Raw genomic sequence first — 24183 nt, 5'->3', positions numbered from 1 at the left:
ACGTACGGAAAGCCCAGAGGGACACACGCGAACATTCTTGGGAGGAGTGGCATGCTTCGGCAAAGTTAGCAGCTAAGGTAGCTAACGCCATAGAAATACCTGGGTGACGCTGAGGTGGGTGGAGCATGCTCGGGTGGAGAGGGCGTTGCATTGCTGTGACTCGGCTTCAGTGTCGTCTGAGAGGCACACGGAACAGTGTGGAGTAGTGATTGAAGTGCATTAGAAGAGTTGCTGTACCTATTTGGAGTGTGTACAGGAGCGTGTGCGTTCATAAAGCAGTAAGTAGGATGTTTGTGTGTCTCACATGTATAGTTCTATATCTATTGTTTATGTTGTTTGTCTGGTTAACCGGTTAGCAGGCTAACGCTATCGCGCTAATGCTAATCTTAGTCCTGAACATCCACTGTCTGTTTTTGACCTTTGTTCTTACAGTTATTTGATGTTAATTGGTTAAGGGGTGTATTTGGTCCGTGTACTTTTTGACCGTTTTTTTCGGGGGGGGAAATACCATATTCTTTCGTTTTGAACCATAAACGAAAAAACCGCCCTTTTTTCGCGTTTGTTGTCAAAATTTTGATTTTGTTTTTTTTTGACTATTTATTTTGCCTTTTTTTCATCCGAGGAATGAAGTGAAGGACAGGAAATCAGGTGACCCAAAAGTTAAAGCAACTACTTCAAAATAAAAGCCAAGAAGATGGTAGAGAAACAAATGATAGATAGATAGATAGATAGATAGATAGATAGATAGATAGATAGATAGATATCTGTCACACTGTATCTGAACGTAAATATCTACATGTCCGAAATGGTCAGTAAATCAAAATAAATAACACATTTTATGATGCTTGGAAGATGACAGCAGCGTTAGGCCAGCAGGACATGCAGGTTTAAATCTGAGCTGAGGGTGAATGATGATGATGATGATATGATACAGTGATGAAGTGCAAAAAAAATGAGCACTGGTGGTGCGGTGACTGTGTGGTAAGTAAGGCCAGGTCTACTGATGGTGGGGCATGATAGGGGTCTCTGTGTGGGATTGAGCATTTCAGACTCGAACACATTGTGCATGAAGACAGCACCCACAGCTGATCGATGTGGAAAATATCACAGGAATGAGAAGTGAATTGGATGCACCCCCAGTGAGGGGGGAGAGAGAGTCACAAAATAATGGATGTCAAGGCACAGCCAGGGCACACTGGTGACATCACACTGCTGTGAAACTCAGCATGGGCTTCAGTGTCGGCTAAACAAGCTTTACTGTAACTAGTAGTAGTTTAGTGTCCCAAATGCTATCTAATTCAAGCCTCACAACTAGTTAGCTAGTAGTTAGATATGAGTTAGATGTAGTTAGATAACTGCACCTGAATTGACAGGGTGTGCCAGTGCAGGAGAACCGTGCCAAGGGTGACGGGTCTTTACATGACTTTGCAAGTAGTTACACCCAGAAGGTGTACAGATCGCACGGGACTGAAAAGGCACTGGATGAACGATCGGGCTAGGTGTAGGATTTATGTCTGAACATAGTCGTATCCCATACTTGAATGTGTATAGTCATACTGTGGTAAAGGTGGTAAAAGGATAAACCCTTGGCCTTATTGAATTAATGCATTCATTACCAAACAAGATGGCAAGTGCAGCTCCAGGATTCTCTGGCTGGAAAACTGACTGGGTTAGGTCCTGATGGTTAAGTTACCGATACCGGTTCCTCATCAGTACTTTTTTTGATACCAGTTTTATAATATATCTTAAAAAAGAAAACTACACATTATGGAAAAAATCAATCCTTAGTTTTTATTTGTCATGTTCATTACTACTGGTATGTAGAGAATGTATATCCTGTTCTGATTTCTGTATTTATTTCTGTTTCAGAACCACACACATAGACACACACAAAAGTGGAAGGGAAACTCTACAAGACGGTAGTGAGACCTGCTATGATATGACTTAGAAACAGTGTCACTGTCTAAAAGACAGGAGACAGAGCTGTAGATTGACCAGGGTGGACAGGATTAAAAATGACTGGATGAGCATCTTCATACTACAATATTTTACTGAACAAACATTCTTCACTCTCTTCTTTCTCCCCAGTGTGACTCTGATGAGGCTGTGCGGACCAGAGCGGCTTGTTATTGCTTTTCTGAATTTTCTGGTGCGGTGGTGTAGCCTCAGGACTTGTGCAATATTGCACAATCTAACTCTTATAAAAAAATACTGCCAAACTTAAAGGAAAAGGCTGTGGTCTTGTTTGTCCGTCAAAGAGGAAGCAACAGAATGTGAGTATGGCAAATCGAATACATTTTATTCAAGAGTAAATGTAACAGGGAGAAGCACAGAATCAGCTCTTTTCTATTTTATTTATGTTTCGTGTAAGCTTTTATGTCTTTTTATTTATTCTGTCGTTTATTTATTATTCCGTACAGCACTTTGGTCCACTGTGGTTGTATTCAAGTAATTTACAAATAAAGTTGGATTGGATTTAGGTGAGCATACCTTTGAATGGTTTTATTTTTCACTAGTGTCCATCATGTATGACTTCATGACTAAGTAAACCAATTTATCTACCATTCAGTTTCTGCTGTGGGACATGGACACTTTTGTTAAAAATAAATTACAAGAATGGGGACTCAGCAAGTGGATACCTAATTTTGAAGGTAAAGTATGTTTCTTTGTGAGGTACAGATAAAATGTAAAATAAACAGATGAATATCTACTCATACAGAAGTGACACTGCTGCAGCTTTTGTCTGCTGTGCATCGCAGACATAACATTGAGAGAAAAGTGTTCACTAATCCTTCCAAGTGTTGTTTGCATCACTAAGTCTAAAATAACTTAAAATAAGAAGCAACATTTGAACTCAAAGGACAATGCCATTAATTTGTGTTTTGGAAAAAACATGGACTATGATGACTGTGATTGAATTAAGTTTTTCTTAATTACAGATGAAGAGATAAATGAGCAAAGTTTTTACCTTCTTGATGATGGATTAATTCATCAGTTGATCCCAAAAGGAGGACCGAGGATGATCTTCAAGGGTAAACTTAAGTTGTTGAAGGCAAGTCTGTACTTTAATGATGTTTGTCATTAGTACTATTGTTAAAGTCACAACTCAGTGTAACATGCTATCTCAGGAACATAAACCTCTGATTAGTTCTGAGAACATTAGTGCAAATGTGGCGACATGGTGGTGTAACAACATCAAATTACAATCAATGCTTATACATACGTCGGTAGTACATCAAGGTTTTCTGCTGTCTACAGGAAACACAAAATCCACCATCAAATCAGGAAGTGGTTGCTGCTCCGCCTCCAGAAGATAAGAGCATGGTAAATACCCAAAAGCCTGTGGGAAGTGTCGGGTGGTTGGCTGTTGGCATCGGCCACCCCACCTCCACAATGTGAGTGGAAGTTGGAGACTGGGTTTCTGTGTGCTGGGGGCATGTGGTGTCCCAGGGTGGGGGAGGTTGTACCACCGGGGTGGGATGGTGCCTTATATTGTGCCCTGATGGAGCCCTAGGGTGTGCTGGTCTGGAGTCTGGCACCATGGGGATACTGTGCTGGCCTGGTTGACAATGTCAGTTATTTTTTTGATCAAAATGTCTTTACTGTGAATTATTAAGTGTTTTCTGGTTGACAATATTAATGTGAATACACTCATAGATATTGTTTTATAAGAACGTCTTTACTGTTATGGATAAGTGTCTTCTGTTGTCTCCATGCAACACAGACTCCTCCACCATCATTTCATGAAAGGGTTAATTTTCCTCCTCCAGTAAGTTGTAGACAAATGAATACAGTCATTTGGCCACATGGTTGCTAATATTAACGTGAATACACTCGGATATTTAATTTATTTTATAAGAATGTCTTTACTGTTATGGATAAGTGTCTTCTGTTGTCTCCATGCAACACAGACTCCTCTACCATCATTTCAGGAAATGGTTGATTCTCCTCCTCCAGTAAGTTGTAGACAAATGAATACAGTCATCTCGCCACATGGTTGCTAATATTAATGTGAATACACTCATAGATATTGTTTTATAAGAACGTTTTTACTGTTATTGATAAGTGTCTTCTGTTGTCTCCAGGCAACACAGAGTCCTCCACCATCATTTTATGAAAGGGTTAATTTTCCTCCTCTAGTAAGTTGTAGACAAATGAATACAGTCATCTCGCCACATGGTTGCTAATATTAATGTGAATACACTCATAGATATTGTTTTATAAGAACGTTTTTACTGTTATTGATAAGTGTCTTCTGTTGTCTCCATGCAACACAGACTCCTCTACCATCATTTCTGGAAATGGTTGATTCTCCTCCTCCAGTAAGTTGTAGACAAATGAATACAGTCATCTCGCCACATGGTTGCTAATATTAATGTGAATACACTCATAGATATTTTTTTGTAAGAACGTCTTTACTGTTATTGATAAGTGTCTTCTGTTGTCTCCAGGCAACACAGACTCCAACAACTCAGGAAATGCTTTATTCTCCTCCTCCAGTAAGTTGCAGACTGTTAAATAGTCATCTGAGCCATTAATTGTGGAGAGAGAGATTCTATTTAATGCCTGCTCAGGTTTTGACATGGCTGTATGCTCCATCTACAGTCTAAACACCTGATTCTTCTCATATAAAGATATCACTGAATCGCAGAGGCTTGAAATTAGCAAATGTTCCCTAATTCTCCATTCATATGCTTTTGGTGCATAAATCTGTGCACACGATGATTTAACTGTTGTTCACTGAGGCAAATCAACACTGATAACTTGTTGGTCTTTTCTGATTCATGGCATGACTTCATGTGTTCATGAGTTTGTTCTGTTAAACAACATATGATGTGTATGATATGTTTTTTGATCTAACAGTCAAGTAACATCATGTTCATCCTCAGGTTCCATCCACCAGTGACAGAGATGACACAGGTGAAATATCTGTATATCTTATATGATATATGACCTCATATGAAGGTGTAGTTTGTGTATTCAAGGCAGTAATAGTTTTGCTTTGAGTGAACGTCTGTAATGTGTCAAAGATTTATTGTTGGGAGAGACTACTGCAGCAAACTTTTCTCTTCAATAAGGGAAGAGACTGCTGGATCCTAAGGAGGAGACGCCCAGGAAACGTCAATGTGTCATTTCACCAGATTCATTTTCAGGTATTCATGCTACCACTCTCCACAATAGCAACCCACAAATGTCAAAATGTCATTGTCCAGTATTGTTTTCTGTATATTGGCCACAGAAAATCCTTTTTTAATAGTAGGCCAGTGTCCAATCAGAGCAGTCAACCATGTACTACCTGTACCAAAGCTACATATGAGCATTAATAACATGTGATGTTTTAGCTCAGTGGCTGTAATCTCAGAGTTTATCATTATTCCACATTATTAACAGCTCTTTATTTTCACTCTGATAGAAAGCGTCATACGGGCTGGTGTGAGACACACAATTGATTTTGTCACTGAAAAACTACAAAATAAAGACAACACAAGGCTCAACGCTTTCCTGAAGTAAGTATTATGTTTTCTATATGAAGAAAAGTAAGAGTAACACAATACACTTAAGCTCCAGTGTGTAAAACTTTGGGAAATTATTTCCATTTGGTAGAACTTTACCACGCCCCTCAAGGGACATAGTGAGATTGTTTTTTGGGGGGCAGTTTTGAGATGCCTCGCAATAAGTTTTTTAAATGTCTTTGATTTATAGCCTATTAGGGACTTAGACAGGAAGTCAGCTTCAGTCCCTTTTAGGTCAGCCGGTCAGGGCTTGTTCTTTAAAACCCTGTCCCAGGTTCAATACCCACCTGTGACAGTCTGGTCTATTACGTTACTTGACTCTAAACGTGAACGAAAGGCAGATTTTTCACTGTAAGCAAATCACTTAGATTTGCTTACATTGCCATTTAAATATTATAATTGTGACAATGAAAATTAAATTATTATAAAACAGTTCATTTGTAACATTTACTGTTAGAAGAAGGTCTGAGAGGCCATTGGCCCCCAGAAATCTTCACATTATTGAATCTGGCCCTTTTAAAAAAAGTTTGGACACGACTGAAATAGAAATAAAACATGGGGTTACATTGTCTTCACAGGGACACATTGGCATGTAGACTAGTTGAGCCTGGAATCCAACCCTCAAACCTCCAGTTGAAACAAGACCCGCTCTACCGCTGAGTTTATATATAAGATAGACACATAAGATTCAAACATAAAACATCATTGGTACATGTAATCTTAACTATAATATGTACAGAGTGGCATAGTATGTTATGTTAACTACAGTGAGGTGACCGTGGTGGTGATGAAGATAATAATATTTAACCTGTTCTCATTCCATGTGACAAAGCAGCGGTTTGCAACTCACTCAGAATGACAACCGTTTTTGCAGCAGCAGCCACAAACAGTGCAGAAATGCCACAGATCAAACTCAACCCAATGGAGAACCCACCGGTGTGTGTTCTCCATTGTTGTGTTGTTGGGTTCTGTGAGCCAAACTGACCCGAAAGATAAGGTCACCGTGAGATTTTTTTATATTTCCTAATATAAATGGAATATAAAAAAACTTGTCCCCCCCCCAAAAAAACAATCACCATGTCCCTCTGGAGCAGGGGCCTCAAAGTGGCGGCCCGGGGGCCACATGTGGCCCTCCAATCGATTTCATGTGGCCCTCCAAACAATATCAAGTTGTAACGAGTCATTTCTATATGTTTTTATTTTTAAATGAATAGATTAATTTTGCATCATAAATATGTTTTTTTTATTCTTGCATATTAAAACAACCACTTATATTTTGAAATGATCCAATCCAACTTTATATGTAAAGCACTTAAAAACAAACACAGTGGACCAAAGTGTACAAAGTACAGAATAATGGATAAAAGACAGAAAAGCTCACACGAGGCAATAGCATACATAAAAAAAAATTGATATGAGCTCATAACGTCCACCACAACTGTTGCTTTTCCCAAAAAAGTTGGGCTTTTTTTTTTTTACTTGACTGGTCCCCGACTGACCAGACGAGACCGTCAGTGGCCCACAGGTCATTTGAGTTTGAGACCCCTGCTCTAGGGGCTCCGTCGAACTTGAAGCAGAGTAATTACTGTATACTTAGTTTTAAGTGTACAATCACCTGATTGTATGAATTGTTTTCTGCTGTTCTGACTAAATCCCACTCTTTAAATCCATGGTCAGCCTAACCTATATTTACATTTTGTACAACAGAGATAAAATCAAAGATTTGATGACAGAAAAAAGGGAACTAGTTGGTGTCTTTGGGAAAACGGGAGCTGGAAAGAGCTCTTTGATAAATGCCGTCATTGAGGAGAAGGAACTTCTGCCGTCTGGGGATGTCGATGCATGTACCTCAGTCATGATAAAACTGGAGGCTAACATGGACACACAAAGATATGAGGCACACATTGAGTTCATTACGCCAGAGGTGAGTATGTTCTTCTTCTCTTTTTCATTTTCACCATCAGATATCACATGTCATTTCACAACTAATTTGTTCCAAATAATTTCATTTATTTTAGGAGTGGAAAGATGAACTGTGGTCTATGGAAAATGTTCTTGATGAGCATGATGATGATTATAGTGCCACTGAGGAAAAGATTTCAGCACTGTATGAACAAGATTGGAAAGAAATCTCTAACGGCATGGACAACAAATATTTCAAAGAAATTCCAGAATTTCTCCAGTCAAGGAAGAAGATTATCAAATGTGACTCGGTTAGTAAAACCTCTTTAACACTAACATTTGTGATGATACCCATGTGAATCCACTAAAGATTAATATAATATATATAATATACATCATATAATAATATATAATGGTGGTCAACTGTGAAATCTATACTTCACAATTGTTTGTTATTACTCAAAATCACTTCTTTTCATTTACTCTGTTACTTTTACTAAGTTCAGTTGAGACTTGTACTTATTTTCTGCAGTTAGTAAAACTCTTTGAATACATGTATGAACAGATCGTGTAATTTAACCTTATTTTATTTTTGATCACAGGCTAAAGAACTTGCAGAAAAATGTGTCAAATACACAAGAAATTACTCCAACGTGGAAAAGTGTAAAGAAGTAAAGAGACAGTATTGGCCGTTAGTGAAGTGTGTGACTCTCAGGGTTCCTGGAAATGACCTCCTTCAGCATGTCACAATTGTGGACCTTCCGGGAACTGGGGATCGTAACAAAAGCAGAGATAAAATGTGGAAAGAGGTACGCTGTTTACTTTCAGTTCTGTTTATTATATATATCTCGTTTAGAAACAGTATTTTTATTGACTGTAATGCATCTGCAGATTGTTGGAAACTGTTCCACTGTGTGGATTGTGACTGAAACTACTCGAGCAACAGCAGAGAAAGAATCTTGGGAGATCCTGGAAAATGCCAGCAGCCTTATGGGAAATGGTGGCGAGTGTCAGCACATTCACTTCATTTGCACCAAGTCTGATCAAATTAATGATTCAGATTTTAAGTAAGTACTGAAAGATTTGATTTATGAATCCATGATCTGTCTAAAACATTTCATTCTGTTGATCCTGGGCTGATGTTGATCAGACTAAGAGATGTTGGGGATCGGTGATGATGAATGAAAGTCAGTGTTACAGCAATAATATCGTGGTTCTGAAACTACTTTGCAGATAGAACCTAGTGTGTACAACAGATGGTCACAAAGCTTCACTGAGATGTTCCCTTACATTGAGACAACACCTGCAGTGATGTAGACACTGTACTGGTCTGTTGTAGTGATTTACCGGTCCACCTACGTTCCAACGCTTACCTACAATCATGAACTGTGGGATGTGAGATTATTTAAAGAAACAAAGACATGTTTTTTTCTGTTAAGTAGGATTGTATGTCTAGACTCTTCTCCAAACTTCAGATGTTTCAGTGTTCCAGGAAGACTGAGTTGCAGGTTGAAATCTCTTGCAGGTCACGAGATGAAGTTCGTAATCGTGTGCTTGAACGAAACGAAAAAGCCAAACGTGGAGTGATGAAACAATTCAGCAAGGAAAACGAAATTAAGGTGCGTTACATTAAAAACAGAGAAAATCTGAAACAAAGACTACAACTAGAAACCTGCTAAAATCACAGGCCTTTCCCCCAGAAACACTTCAGTGATGACTGTTTCAAAGTGTTCACAGTGAGCTCCAAAGAGTTTCTGAAGACTAAATATCTTGAGCGAGATGAAACCGGTAAGTAGAGATTTCTCCATAACAGATGTTTGTGTGAAATGTTGAGTGTGGTATACATTACATATTATGTATAAGTATTTCAAATGATAGCATATTTCTTTGACAGAAATTCCGCGATTGCAGAATATTTTGAAAGACCTGAACGACTCTCACTCAGAGACATTAAACTATGTGTCTGGAGCTCGTGGGATTTTGTCTCTGATTCAAGGAACCAGATGCATGGAAGTGGTAAGAGTAATCATTATGTCATTGATCATTTTATATGCCATTAATATAAAAAACACATCTTAATCATGTCTGTGGACCTTGCTGCATAGCAGTTAAAGTGTGGTAAATTGTTACAGGCTGCATAACTGAAGTAAACCTATCGTTTGTAATTTGTTTCAAAGACACTTTTGATCTTATTTGTTGAAATATTGTTGACATATGATGAGCATAATAAAGGAATACTTTACTGATTTGCATGTGGCTTTGTATTGCTAGAATAGCAGTAGTATTTTTTTTATAAATTGTGCTTCCCTCCCTCAGTTTTTCACAATCTTTTTCCCTTTCCAATTTTTGCCCTACGCTGAGTCAAGGTTCAAGGTCTGAACTTTTTAGATTTTTTTCCACTTTCAGGCTGGTAAAAAAGCAGAAGTGTGTAAGGAGCTTGAAGAGAAGATGAGAGATGAACTTGACAAAGTCAAAAAGTCCGTGGAAGAGGCTCATTCAGCTTTTGAATCACACCTTGCAGAGGGCGTTGAAGAATCACTACGTTTATGTGACAAAACAATGAAGTCCATTTTAGAGCCTGTATGTACCGGTGTCCCAATTATATATTTTCACTAATATAATCTTTTTTTTTGCACTTGATTGATTTTAATTGCACTCTGTTTGTTTTGTCCCAGGCAAGGACATCGGGTAGCAGCTTTCACAAGATACTGAAGTATGTAGTTCAGAACAATGGTGCCTACAAATCAAAGAAAGGGAAACCTAAAAACTTGAATGAGAAGTTAAGTTCACATCTGACTGACAGCATTGATGCAGAATTCAAGAAGACCTTCCCGTGAGTTGTTACTTAATGAGGACGTAAGAAAGTCCACGGTTATGTACGTTCATACCAAAAGCATTTGATATTTTTCAGAAATGAAAGCAACTCTGGACCTTTCAAGAATGTCATCAAAGAGTTTTCACTGAACACAGAGACGCTGATTCAAAAGCACGATGACGTCAAACTGCAACTCACTTTTCTCAAGACAGAGGTAAACTATTGTGAATGTGTGTGTAGGTTGGTGATAAAACATTGACTTCAGTGCACAGTGACCTCACGGCTGTACTGCATGATGAACCCAATTGTTAAAGAGATAGTTTGGGTTTTTGAAGTGATGAACATGTGCTCACTGAAAACATGGCTGCCAGAGGGGACACAAGGGAAACTGAGCATTGCCAAATACAATTTGCATCTGCTTAAAGTAAAGCAAAAGCACAATTTCTCCTCTTCACATTTTGTATATTTCAGAAAATAGTGGCAAAGAATGATAAGTAAAATATTACGGAGTAAAGCCTGAAAACGGTTTCTCCAGTGGAGTATTAGTAACCACACACGTCATCAGTAGTTTACTTAGCTAAAATGTCTTTGTCCTGGAAATACGCCGTCCCTGGATGCTGTCACTTTCTTTAATAGTCTTTTAAGATGAGGAAATGAAGTAGAGAAGAACAGAAAGAAGAGCATACATTGGGTTCTCCACTTTCCTCCCACAATCCAAAAACATGTGTGAATGTACATGTACTTCATGTTCTCTCTCTCTCTCTCTCTCTCTCTTTCTCTTTGTCTCTCTCTCTCTCTCTCTCTCTCTCTCTCTCTCTCTCTCCAGGAGGACAAACTCAAACTACAGCTCCACAAAATCGTCCGGGATCGTAAGAAGAAGATCTACAGCAGCCTGACAGACACAATTGAGGCAAACATGAAAACATGCTATGACGGTAATCAAGATAATTTCATGTAAAACCTGCGACGACAGTAAAACACCTTTATATTAATCATGATTGTACAGAAACAAGTTTGACAAACAACAAAAGAGGAAACTTTTTTAATTACAGAAGCAAAAGAGATTCGTGGAAAGGACTCACTGTTAAAAATGAGGGAGATTATTCGGACTCATGTACGTGCTACAAGGAACACAATGTTTGAGATGGCTAAAATGAACATGTTGACACAACTGGATGCTTTGAAGGTTTGTACATTTTGTGTAATATGTATTGTTATCAATGATTTGAGGTAATCATTTACATAAATGTTTTTACTTTAATCAAGTAGAATATGCTAAAGCTCCTCTTGCTCTGAAAACTCTCCATCACTGTCATAAATGTGATATTATCATTGCACATGTTAATGTAGTCTTTGATTCTTCTGACCAATCTGAAAACACTCAACAGTTGATGCATATCATTCACATTATGTTGCTGTGTATGTGATAATGAAGTAATGATGGCTAATTATGACGGTGAATTAGGAGGAAATACTGAAGAAACTCGAGGAAACCCTGATGGAATCTATTGAACTGGCACTCAAGACAGACAGCGACTCATTCCCAGGTAGAAAACAGCATAAATCAATCAATTCTTATACATGGATCACTGAGAATTCAATACATTTATTACTGCCTGAAATTAATAAATCAACCTGAAACCTGAGACTGTTCACTGTCCTCGCTCCCAAATGGTGGAACGAGCTCCCCATCGACATCCGGACAGCAGAAAGCCTCCACATCTTCCGCCGCCGACTAAAAACACATTTCTTCCGACTCTACCTCGACTAAGACGATAACGACGACGACAACAACAAAAAAAAAAAAACTATTTATCGCACTTATGACTAGCACTTCATAGTTTGATTTACTTGAAGCTCTTACTTACTTCTAGCTCTTATTTGTACCCAAATGTTTAAATGCACTTCTTGTAAGTCGCTTTGGATAAAAGCGTCTGCTAAATGACATGTAATGTAATGTAATGAAACATACATATTTTTTTAGATGTTTCAGGAGAGCTTGACAATGTGACCAAATACTACACTCACCTGGAAGGCAGGCCAGAAGAACGACCAGGGCCGTCCAACTGATGACAGGATTGTGTCTTCGAGGGTTATATTTCCCAAGCTTTTTCTTTGGAGACCTCATTTTTAAAGGTGACAAACCATCCTGACAAGAGCAGAGTTGTACTTTGTAACATTTCTGACCATTTTTAATGCCGTTTCTGTATCACCTTATATTGTAGGTAAATTAGCCCTTTCCATGAGATAATTGTGTGATAAATAAATCACAGCTTCATTTTATTAATGTACAATTTAAAAATGATAATTACTATGAGATAAGTGAGCGTGTTTGCTTTTTACCTGCTTTTTCTGTGCTTTGTGTTATTGGACGAGGATGGACCCAGCCCCAGGGGCCCATGTAGGCTCACCAACTTCTTCATGATAAAATAAGGAATGATTGTAATCATTTTTACTTTTACATCTTGTTGCTTCTCCGTTGCTACGATACACAGGACTCACAGCGAATAGGACAATCAGTTAAAAGTGTCCATTTTCTGCTGGATAGTAATGAATGACAGACTGAGAGGGCCTGACAGCAGGAGGAGGGTTTTATTTTCCGTCTTATCAATTGTGCAAACTTCATTAGTGGACTAACCTGGATTTTTTTCTGTCATGGTTTTGGGCTGACTTGTCAAAAATAACATTCTGTTCAATCCAAATGTTGTTTGTCTTTTAAATATGGAACAAATCCTTATTTTTTTTATACATATATATATATATATATTTTTCTGATATTGCCAATTTTAACCACTTTAACGTTCACATCTGCTTGTTTAATGATGTTTAAGGATTTTAAATTACATTCCAATGTTTTATTAGTTTTAAGTTAACCTCTGAGTTAAAGGGGGACGGATTAGATGAAATGGGAAGAACAGGTAAAAGAGCACTTTGGGAGTGGGAGTGTAAGCCCTGTGACTTATTTCATTTTCACATGGAGGGCAAACACAGAACAGATGAAAAAATTCTTTGTCTTCTTGATTCTTGAGGGGTTTAATGTTTAAATTGTTTTTAATTGATTTTGTTTCCAATGTATTTACTTGCTTCTGTAATACACTATGAATTGCCTTGTGTAAGAATGGCGCTATACAAAGAATCTTGCCTTGCCTTATTTTACGTAATGGTTGGCAACCCTAGGCCCATGGGCTGTGGGGCCCCTGCATTACTTTTTTTAAGAATATTTTATTTTTCAGTTTTCAATTTCAAGATATACATGAACCAATAAACTGTATATCTTCTTATCCCTATGTTGCTGAAAGTCTTTTTCCAGCCCAAGAATTTCCTTTTCTAATTTTTCCACTTCTGCTACATATGATTTTTTAAGTCCTTTTGTACATGAGATTATTTGTCCTCTTAAATAAGCTTTTAATGTATCCCATAGTATGAAACTATTAGGGGAAGAAGGACAGTTTGTTTCACAGAATAGTTTGATTTGATCCCTGACAAATTTACAGAAGTCACTTTTTTTAAGGAGGGTCGGATTCAAACGCCACCTGTACATGCTGGCCATTTTCTCAGGCATTACTATAGATAGAGTGAGTGGAGAATGATCAGAAAGTATCCTTGGCAGATAATCAGACTCTAATGCTCTGTAAGCCACATGTGTTGACAGTAAGAAAAGATCAATTCTAGTATGTGAATTATGACGGTTTGAATAAAAAGAATAGTCTATGGTTTGGGGATGTATTTGCCTCCAAACATCTGTTAGATTTAAATCTTTCATAAATGATAGAGTAGTTGAGGCTGACTTAGACTTTGCAGTGGAGGTTGCTGATTTATCCAAAATCGGGTCTAAACAGAAATTAAAATCTCCTCCCATAAGAATATGTTCACGACCCCCTGATACTTTAAGAAAAATGTCTTGAATAAAGAAAGTGTCATCATAATTAGGGGCGTAAAGGTTTAGCAAGGTCCATTGTTCAGAGTAAATTAGACAGTTTATTAAGACATAGCGGCCTAGTGGATCACTTATTGTTTCCTGAACAGTGATGGGAATGTTTTTGTTTATCAAAATAGCAACTCCTCTGGCTTTAGAGCTGAGAGATGAAGAGAAGACTTGGCCGATCCATCCTCTTTTTAATTTATTATGTTCCTGCGCTGTCAGATGAGTCTCCTGGATAAAGGCTATATCTGTTTGAATCTTTTTTAAATATGTTAACACCCTCTTCCTTTTAACGGGTCCGTTAAGACCATTGACATTAAAACTGACAAATTTCAACACCTTATTCATGTAAAAAGATTAAGGATTTGACAGTGACTTAGTAGTCTTTCAACAATAAGCTTAAAGAAAATGCCTCTCTGGAAACAAACAGAAAAAAAACAAATAGAAACAAAACCTCCCCGTTCCCCCAGGCACCGACCCCCTGAACACTCGGCGCCATCCAAAAACACCAATCGGGACCTCCGTTGAATGCTCCCTAAAACTATCATACCCAACTAATACCTTGGGCCCGGAGCTCTCTTGTATATAAGTTTGTAATCACTCGGTATATAAACGACCTCAAATGTAAACATTGTTAACACCCGCTTTAACCAGAAGTAAATGAAAGTTCAAGTGCAACCTCACAGCAATAGGATACGTTAGCTTTTTGTCCATAATGTCCAAAAATAAATTATTTCAAAATAAAATAAAATAAAAATAAATGAAAAAATACGTGAAAAGAAAAAATAAATAAATATGGCGGGGGATCGTTGCACTTACATAAGAGTCACTGGATAGTTCAAGGATATGCAGGAATCGCTCTCCCTCAGAGTTAGAGGAGTTGTGGTGCTGCACCTGTAGTCACCTGTAGTCACCTGTAGTCACCTGTAGTCACCTGTGAGACGCAGGATTAATCACCTCCCGGGAAGTCTCGGAGAAAAGATGCTGCTGCTTCTGGTGATTTGAAGAACTTTTTCTCTCCATTAGGTAGGATGACTCTCAAGGTCGCTGGGTGGAGGAGGCTGAATTGGAGCTTCTTTGCGTGCAACTCCTTCTTAACATGATTGTATTCCTTTCTTCGCTTCACCAGGTTTGCACTCAGATCTGGGAAAAGCATCACTGCCTCTCCCTTTAAAAGTGATCGGCCCATCTTTTTCTCTGGATGTCTTAGCGGCCATTCGGAGGATTTTATCCCGGTCCTGGTACTTGAGTAGGCGGATGAGAATGGGTCTGGGTCGCTTATCTCCTGGCGTGCGGAATGTCGGGGACCGATGCGCTCTTTCAATAATCAGCGGCTCGGGAAAGTGCTGTCGTCCCAGCACAGAGGGGATCCAATCTGTAAAGAACCGCACCGGGTCGTTTCCCTCTCCGCCCTCCTGTAGGTTAACGATGCGGACATTATTGCGTCGGCTTTGATTCTCTAGTTGGTCTACTTTGTCCACGAGAAAGTCCTTCTCCTTCATCAGACGGAGGACATGGGAGTCTAATTCAGTTAGCTTATCTTCAGCTGTGCTAATTCGCTCCTCTGCCTCCGTGATGCGTGAGCACATCCCGTCTACCACAGTTTTCAACCCCGAAATAGAATGATTAATCTCGGCAGTTTTGGCATCGAGCTTCTGTGAGAGTGCTTCATTACCGCGTTTTATTTCTTGTAGTATGGCGTGGCTTCCTTCCACTTCACGTTGCTCTTCCGCGGCCATGTTGTGCTCGGTGCTCGTTTCACGTGTTGCGGCTTGAGGAGAAAAATGGTCGATAATTGAGCTTTGCATCTTATTTCGGGATCTCAAGTCCATATTTCACCAGTTGGATAAAGTTCCAGGTACAGCGGGCGTTATTTATAACTTAAAACCGAGTTTTCCTGAAGAGCTCCGGAGCACACGTCTTCCTAGCTCAGCTGCATCACCGGAAGTCGGGCCCCTGCATTACTATCCCAATATCTGTATAATGTGCTACCACGTTATTCATCCTGATATTGTAATGGGGCCCTGAAGCCAAATAACACTGGTTATTATGTGCTGGCCCCTTAGGCTATGGTATCCACCCCTGATGTCTTGATGGGGCCCTCAGTCAAATAACAAAGGCTATGGGATATGTCTAATAGGGCCCCTCAGTCATATTATTATTATGATTTTATTAAATTAAATACTGCTCCATGAAGTGCTCTTACTTTTTTGCTAACCTTGAATAGATTGTAGAAGCTTTCATCATTTGATACAGACTTTATGACTTTTCATGTAATGATCTGAAATAAAATGTTTTTTCTTCCATGTTTAGAGACAAAACTGTCACATATATAGAAATATAGAAATCATCGAGGAGCACATCTGTTGGCACAGCCATGATCCTTGATTTTCTTTAGGTTTCAAGAGATGCATGCGAGTCTAATGTGGCTGCATTTAGATGCTGGGTAGTTTTAAGAAACAATACAGTTAGATTTCTTTGCACAGACTATATATACAATGTAAAAGCCCAGGTCATACACCTTTACTGTCGTATACAAATGTTAGAGTCTACAGCTTTAAGGGATCCTATACCACAATAAAGATTCTAAGGCTGCTTAAATTGGCAGCGAGGTGTTAGTTGCCAGATTAAGTTTAGTGACCGTGTTAGGTCCCAGGGATAAGTTTAATTTATTGGTTGGACTAACCAGATGTGAGCTTCACTGCTCACGGCAGGTTCAGGAAGGACATAAGAGTGATTTTCTTGTGACATATGTGTCATATGTGGCATAAACAAATAAAGTCCAACTGAAATTACTTTAAGTCTCAACAAAAAGCACCGCCGTCACTCTGACAGCTGGGGGCTGCATCCACTGTGTTCCTGCAGCCGTCTCCGCTCAGCGTATCTCTCACTGGACCTGGCCTAACCACATCCCACTGCCACAATGACATGTTGTTTGATTGTGGGTGCACCGCAAACGGGTTGCGACCCTGATCTGGGTAATGATGTCCCCACAAAAACAATGCAGTCTCAACAGCTGGCCAGCCAGTACCACAACTGTTGCATATGTAAGTGATAGTGTATTTGTACAATGCTTTCACCATTAGCATCACATTTAAGTAAAACTTTCATCCCACAATCAATATTTTCCTTCTTCCAAAATCTGTTTGACAATGACCTGCCTGTTCATATTACTGATTTTGAGTCTGGCCTGTTCTTCCTCCCAAAATGAGAACCATTGAAAGTAAACTGAGCCCTCGGAGGCGCTGGGATGTGTTCGGTACGTCAAAGTCTCCATAATCCCAACCTCCTACAGTCTTTCCTTGGAGAACATGTAAGCCACGTAACTCAGTCCATTGCCCCCATCTGTCGATGAAAGGTACCTCATTCATCTGATCATAAAAATACTCATAGTCCATATCCATGCTTGTTCTATTATATTGGCAATGCCTTTATTGGCACAATTTATTGGGCACATTTTTGAGTGTTCATTTGCCCATTTTCAGTGGCAGGGTCATTTCTCACTGTAGCCTCCACCAGTCTATTGTCCTCTTATTTGTAAACAAATGTTGAAATGCACTTATTGTTCGTCGCTTTGGATAAAAGTGTCTGCTCAATGACGTGTAATGTAATCTTATGTCATTATAATAATTATCATTATTGTTTTTATGTTTTGTGAGAAATATTTTCTGACTCATCTGGACACATACATAACATGTTGATGTAGCCTCAGAACCTGTTCTGCAATATTGCACAATCTAACTCTTATGAAAAAATACTGTGAAACTAGTGAGAGGTGGAGACTTAAAAGAAAAGGCTCAGATTGAGCACTGCACTGTGGTATTGTTTGTCCGTCAAAGAGGAAGCAACAGAATGTGAGTATGGCAAATTGAATACATTTAATTCAAGAGTAAATTTAACAGGGAGAAACTAAATTAAAACAGGATAACATGCAGAAGTCTTTTGTGCTATAATATGCTGTATGAAACAATGAAAAGTCATTGGATGTTTTATGTATATATACACACACACACATATATGTATGTGTATATACCCATTAAATATGTCGGGATTTTACAACATTCTTTCTTGATTTTATAATTAATTTCTTCTTCAAAACCTTTTGATAATTGGGTGTTGGATTTCTTTACTTTGTTACAAAACTGAAAGAATTTAGAGTTGTGGGAGGATGCAGTGGTACAGTGATCAGTTTTGATACATACAATTGCATAGTCCTTCCTTAAAATGATTATTTCTTTAACTAAGCTGTTGTTGAAAAACACAATTTAGAGGTGACATACACATTTATAATGTATATTTATTACTGTACATTATCAAATAGATTTTTGAGGTGTGGTTCAGTGCTGACATTGCTAATGCATGCACCACCAATGACAAATGTAAAATTTCATTTTGAACTTCCTGATGGAGGCAGAGGTGGATTAACAACTCCTGTGTGATGTGATGAAAAATATACTATATACCTATATGTTAAAGATATGTTAAAGTCAAGCTTGTGCAGATTATACTGGGTGAGTCTTCTGTTAAGGGGCTAACTTCTGGTCATATGGTCAGCACCTCAAACAACCACACTTCAAAAACAAGTTTTGAACACAATAGGACAGACAGACAGAAGACAAGACAAGCGGTCACTGATCTGAGTCAATGAAATCAGCACATTTGTAAAGCTAGTGTTTAACACTACAGCCTACAGAATACCTTTGTGAAGACTGAATTGTAGGTAACGAAAACCATCCATCGTCCACTGGGCACACCCTGGACCGGTCGCAGGTCCATCACATAGACCATATACTCTCACACCTATGGGCCTATGGGCAATTTAGAGTGTTCAGTTAACCTCTGCATGTTTTTAAAGTGTGGGAGAAAACCAGAGGACCCGGAACAGAACCCATGCAGAACATGCAAGGAAGTTTTCCCCACTGTAGGCCCATCTGTACTTGCAGTTATTAATAGCAATCTGTGCTCAGGTGTGGTCCCTGAATATTTAAAAAAAATGCAGTCGTGCAACCTGTTATGAAACAAAACAGGTCTTGATCACGCAGTTCTCACTGATTATAGGCGTGTCTCCAAGCTGCCTTTTATTTCTTTTATTTTCTGCCTTATAAAATCCTCAAGAACATAGTTTACAGTCAGTTATTTGCCTTTCTGGAAGAGCATAACTTACTCAGGGTTTTCCAATCTAATTTTAAAACTCTGCTTTCACCATTAGCATCACATTTAAGTAAAACTTTCATCCCACAATCAATATTTTCCTTCTTCCAAAATCTGTTTGACAATGACCTGCCTGTTCATATTACTGATTTTGAGTCTGGCCTGTTCTTCCTCCCAAAATGAGAACCATTGAAAGTAAACTGAGCCCTCGGAGGCGCTGGGATGTGTTCGGTACGTCAAAGTCTCCATAATCCCAACCTCCTACAGTCTTTCCTTGGAGAACATGTAAGCCACGTAACTCAGTCCATTGCCCCCATCTGTCGATGAAAGGTACCTCATTCATCTGATCATAAAAATACTCATAGTCCATATCCATGCTTGTTCTATTATATTGGCAATGCCTTTATTGGCACAATTTATTGGGCACATTTTTGAGTGTTCATTTGCCCATTTTCAGTGGCAGGGTCATTTCTCACTGTAGCCTCCACCAGTCTATTGTCCTCTTATTTGTAAACAAATGTTGAAATGCACTTATTGTTCGTCGCTTTGGATAAAAGTGTCTGCTCAATGACGTGTAATGTAATCTTATGTCATTATAATAATTATCATTATTGTTTTTATGTTTTGTGAGAAATATTTTCTGACTCATCTGGACACATACATAACATGTTGATGTAGCCTCAGAACCTGTTCTGCAATATTGCACAATCTAACTCTTATGAAAAAATACTGTGAAACTAGTGAGAGGTGGAGACTTAAAAGAAAAGGCTCAGATTGAGCACTGCACTGTGGTATTGTTTGTCCGTCAAAGAGGAAGCAACAGAATGTGAGTATGGCAAATTGAATACATTTAATTCAAGAGTAAATTTAACAGGGAGAAACTAAATTAAAACAGGATAACATGCAGAAGTCTTTTGTGCTATAATATGCTGTATGAAACAATGAAAAGTCATTGGATGTTTTATGTATATATACACACACACACATATATGTATGTGTATATACCCATTAAATATGTCGGGATTTTACAACATTCTTTCTTGATTTTATAATTAATTTCTTCTTCAAAACCTTTTGATAATTGGGTGTTGGATTTCTTTACTTTGTTACAAAACTGAAAGAATTTAGAGTTGTGGGAGGATGCAGTGGTACAGTGATCAGTTTTGATACATACAATTGCATAGTCCTTCCTTAAAATGATTATTTCTTTAACTAAGCTGTTGTTGAAAAACACAATTTAGAGGTGACATACACATTTATAATGTATATTTATTACTGTACATTATCAAATAGATTTTTGAGGTGTGGTTCAGTGCTGACATTGCTAATGCATGCACCACCAATGACAAATGTAAAATTTCATTTTGAACTTCCTGATGGAGGCAGAGGTGGATTAACAACTCCTGTGTGATGTGATGAAAAATATACTATATACCTATATGTTAAAGATATGTTAAAGTCAAGCTTGTGCAGATTATACTGGGTGAGTCTTCTGTTAAGGGGCTAACTTCTGGTCATATGGTCAGCACCTCAAACAACCACACTTCAAAAACAAGTTTTGAACACAATAGGACAGACAGACAGAAGACAAGACAAGCGGTCACTGATCTGAGTCAATGAAATCAGCACATTTGTAAAGCTAGTGTTTAACACTACAGCCTACAGAATACCTTTGTGAAGACTGAATTGTAGGTAACGAAAACCATCCATCGTCCACTGGGCACACCCTGGACCGGTCGCAGGTCCATCACATAGACCATATACTCTCACACCTATGGGCCTATGGGCAATTTAGAGTGTTCAGTTAACCTCTGCATGTTTTTAAAGTGTGGGAGAAAACCAGAGGACCCGGAACAGAACCCATGCAGAACATGCAAGGAAGTTTTCCCCACTGTAGGCCCATCTGTACTTGCAGTTATTAATAGCAATCTGTGCTCAGGTGTGGTCCCTGAATATTTAAAAAAAATGCAGTCGTGCAACCTGTTATGAAACAAAACAGGTCTTGATCACGCAGTTCTCACTGATTATAGGCGTGTCTCCAAGCTGCCTTTTATTTCTTTTATTTTCTGCCTTATAAAATCCTCAAGAACATAGTTTACAGTCAGTTATTTGCCTTTCTGGAAGAGCATAACTTACTCAGGGTTTTCCAATCTAATTTTAAAACTCTGCTTTCACCATTAGCATCACATTTAAGTAAAACTTTCATCCCACAATCAATATTTTCCTTCTTCCAAAATCTGTTTGACAATGACCTGCCTGTTCATATTACTGATTTTGAGTCTGGCCTGTTCTTCCTCCCAAAATGAGAACCATTGAAAGTAAACTGAGCCCTCGGAGGCGCTGGGATGTGTTCGGTACGTCAAAGTCTCCATAATCCCAACCTCCTACAGTCTTTCCTTGGAGAACATGTAAGCCACGTAACTCAGTCCATTGCCCCCATCTGTCGATGAAAGGTACCTCATTCATCTGATCATAAAAATACTCATAGTCCATATCCATGCTTGTTCTATTATATTGGCAATGCCTTTATTGGCACAATTTATTGGGCACATTTTTGAGTGTTCATTTGCCCATTTTCAGTGGCAGGGTCATTTCTCACTGTAGCCTCCACCAGTCTATTGTCCTCTTATTTGTAAACAAATGTTGAAATGCACTTATTGTTCGTCGCTTTGGATAAAAGTGTCTGCTCAATGACGTGTAATGTAATCTTATGTCATTATAATAATTATCATTATTGTTTTTATGTTTTGTGAGAAATATTTTCTGACTCATCTGGACACATACATAACATGTTGATGTAGCCTCAGAACCTGTTCTGCAATATTGCACAATCTAACTCTTATGAAAAAATACTGTGAAACTAGTGAGAGGTGGAGACTTAAAAGAAAAGGCTCAGATTGAGCACTGCACTGTGGTATTGTTTGTCCGTCAAAGAGGAAGCAACAGAATGTGAGTATGGCAAATTGAATACATTTAATTCAAGAGTAAATTTAACAGGGAGAAACTAAATTAAAACAGGATAACATGCAGAAGTCTTTTGTGCTATAATATGCTGTATGAAACAATGAAAAGTCATTGGATGTTTTATGTATATATACACACACACACATATATGTATGTGTATATACCCATTAAATATGTCGGGATTTTACAACATTCTTTCTTGATTTTATAATTAATTTCTTCTTCAAAACCTTTTGATAATTGGGTGTTGGATTTCTTTACTTTGTTACAAAACTGAAAGAATTTAGAGTTGTGGGAGGATGCAGTGGTACAGTGATCAGTTTTGATACATACAATTGCATAGTCCTTCCTTAAAATGATTATTTCTTTAACTAAGCTGTTGTTGAAAAACACAATTTAGAGGTGACATACACATTTATAATGTATATTTATTACTGTACATTATCAAATAGATTTTTGAGGTGTGGTTCAGTGCTGACATTGCTAATGCATGCACCACCAATGACAAATGTAAAATTTCATTTTGAACTTCCTGATGGAGGCAGAGGTGGATTAACAACTCCTGTGTGATGTGATGAAAAATATACTATATACCTATATGTTAAAGATATGTTAAAGTCAAGCTTGTGCAGATTATACTGGGTGAGTCTTCTGTTAAGGGGCTAACTTCTGGTCATATGGTCAGCACCTCAAACAACCACACTTCAAAAACAAGTTTTGAACACAATAGGACAGACAGACAGAAGACAAGACAAGCGGTCACTGATCTGAGTCAATGAAATCAGCACATTTGTAAAGCTAGTGTTTAACACTACAGCCTACAGAATACCTTTGTGAAGACTGAATTGTAGGTAACGAAAACCATCCATCGTCCACTGGGCACACCCTGGACCGGTCGCAGGTCCATCACATAGACCATATACTCTCACACCTATGGGCCTATGGGCAATTTAGAGTGTTCAGTTAACCTCTGCATGTTTTTAAAGTGTGGGAGAAAACCAGAGGACCCGGAACAGAACCCATGCAGAACATGCAAGGAAGTTTTCCCCACTGTAGGCCCATCTGTACTTGCAGTTATTAATAGCAATCTGTGCTCAGGTGTGGTCCCTGAATATTTAAAAAAAATGCAGTCGTGCAACCTGTTATGAAACAAAACAGGTCTTGATCACGTAGTTCTCACTGATTATAGGCGTGTCTCCAAGCTGCCTTTTATTTCTTTTATTTTCTGCCTTATAAAATCCTCAAGAACATAGTTTACAGTCAGTTATTTGCCTTTCTGGAAGAGCATAACTTACTCAGGGTTTTCCAATCTAATTTTAAAACTCTGCTTTCACCATTAGCATCACATTTAAGTAAAACTTTCATCCCACAATCAATATTTTCCTTCTTCCAAAATCTGTTTGACAATGACCTGCCTGTTCATATTACTGATTTTGAGTCTGGCCTGTTCTTCCTCCCAAAATGAGAACCATTGAAAGTAAACTGAGCCCTCGGAGGCGCTGGGATGTGTTCGGTACGTCAAAGTCTCCATAATCCCAACCTCCTACAGTCTTTCCTTGGAGAACATGTAAGCCACGTAACTCAGTCCATTGCCCCCATCTGTCGATGAAAGGTACCTCATTCATCTGATCATAAAAATACTCATAGTCCATATCCATGCTTGTTCTATTATATTGGCAATGCCTTTATTGGCACAATTTATTGGGCACATTTTTGAGTGTTCATTTGCCCATTTTCAGTGGCAGGGTCATTTCTCACTGTAGCCTCCACCAGTCTATTGTCCTCTTATTTGTAAACAAATGTTGAAATGCACTTATTGTTCGTCGCTTTGGATAAAAGTGTCTGCTCAATGACGTGTAATGTAATCTTATGTCATTATAATAATTATCATTATTGTTTTTATGTTTTGTGAGAAA

The 24183-nt window shown here is 38.4% G+C and overlaps 1 protein-coding gene across 6 annotated transcripts; it reads left to right on the top strand.

Moving 5' to 3' along the window:
• The first annotated feature begins 60 nt into the window (after window positions 1-60).
• LOC131463652 (nuclear GTPase SLIP-GC-like) lies at window positions 61-13511 on the top strand. Of its 6 annotated transcripts, XM_058635494.1 has the most exons (29): window positions 61-278; window positions 1870-1919; window positions 2089-2273; window positions 2421-2480; window positions 2570-2651; window positions 2940-3052; window positions 3259-3324; window positions 3725-3769; window positions 3912-3956; window positions 4086-4139; window positions 4278-4322; window positions 4452-4499; window positions 4890-4920; window positions 5079-5153; window positions 5414-5507; window positions 7221-7437; window positions 7532-7726; window positions 8018-8224; window positions 8307-8482; window positions 8941-9034; window positions 9116-9203; window positions 9310-9431; window positions 9822-9995; window positions 10091-10248; window positions 10327-10444; window positions 11057-11165; window positions 11283-11416; window positions 11696-11777; window positions 12215-13511. In XM_058635494.1, the coding sequence occupies exons 5-29, from the start codon at window positions 2585-2587 to the stop codon at window positions 12298-12300; spliced, it is 2643 nt and encodes an 880-aa protein (XP_058491477.1). In that variant the 5' UTR covers window positions 61-278; window positions 1870-1919; window positions 2089-2273; window positions 2421-2480; window positions 2570-2584; the 3' UTR covers window positions 12301-13511. The 6 variants fall into 6 exon arrangements, with proteins under 6 accessions (XP_058491477.1, XP_058491476.1, XP_058491478.1 ...); XM_058635493.1 differs by lacking the exon at window positions 1870-1919; XM_058635495.1 differs by lacking the exons at window positions 1870-1919; window positions 3725-3769 and having other exon boundaries at window positions 62-278.
• Window positions 13512-24183: the final 10672 nt, after the last annotated feature.

This window comes from Solea solea, chromosome 8 (genome assembly GCF_958295425.1).
Source record: "Solea solea chromosome 8, fSolSol10.1, whole genome shotgun sequence".
Lineage (NCBI taxonomy): Eukaryota > Metazoa > Chordata > Actinopteri > Pleuronectiformes > Soleidae > Solea > Solea solea.
The sequence above is the reverse complement of the archived record's forward strand: the minus strand, read 5'-3'. Positions and strand labels throughout refer to the sequence as shown.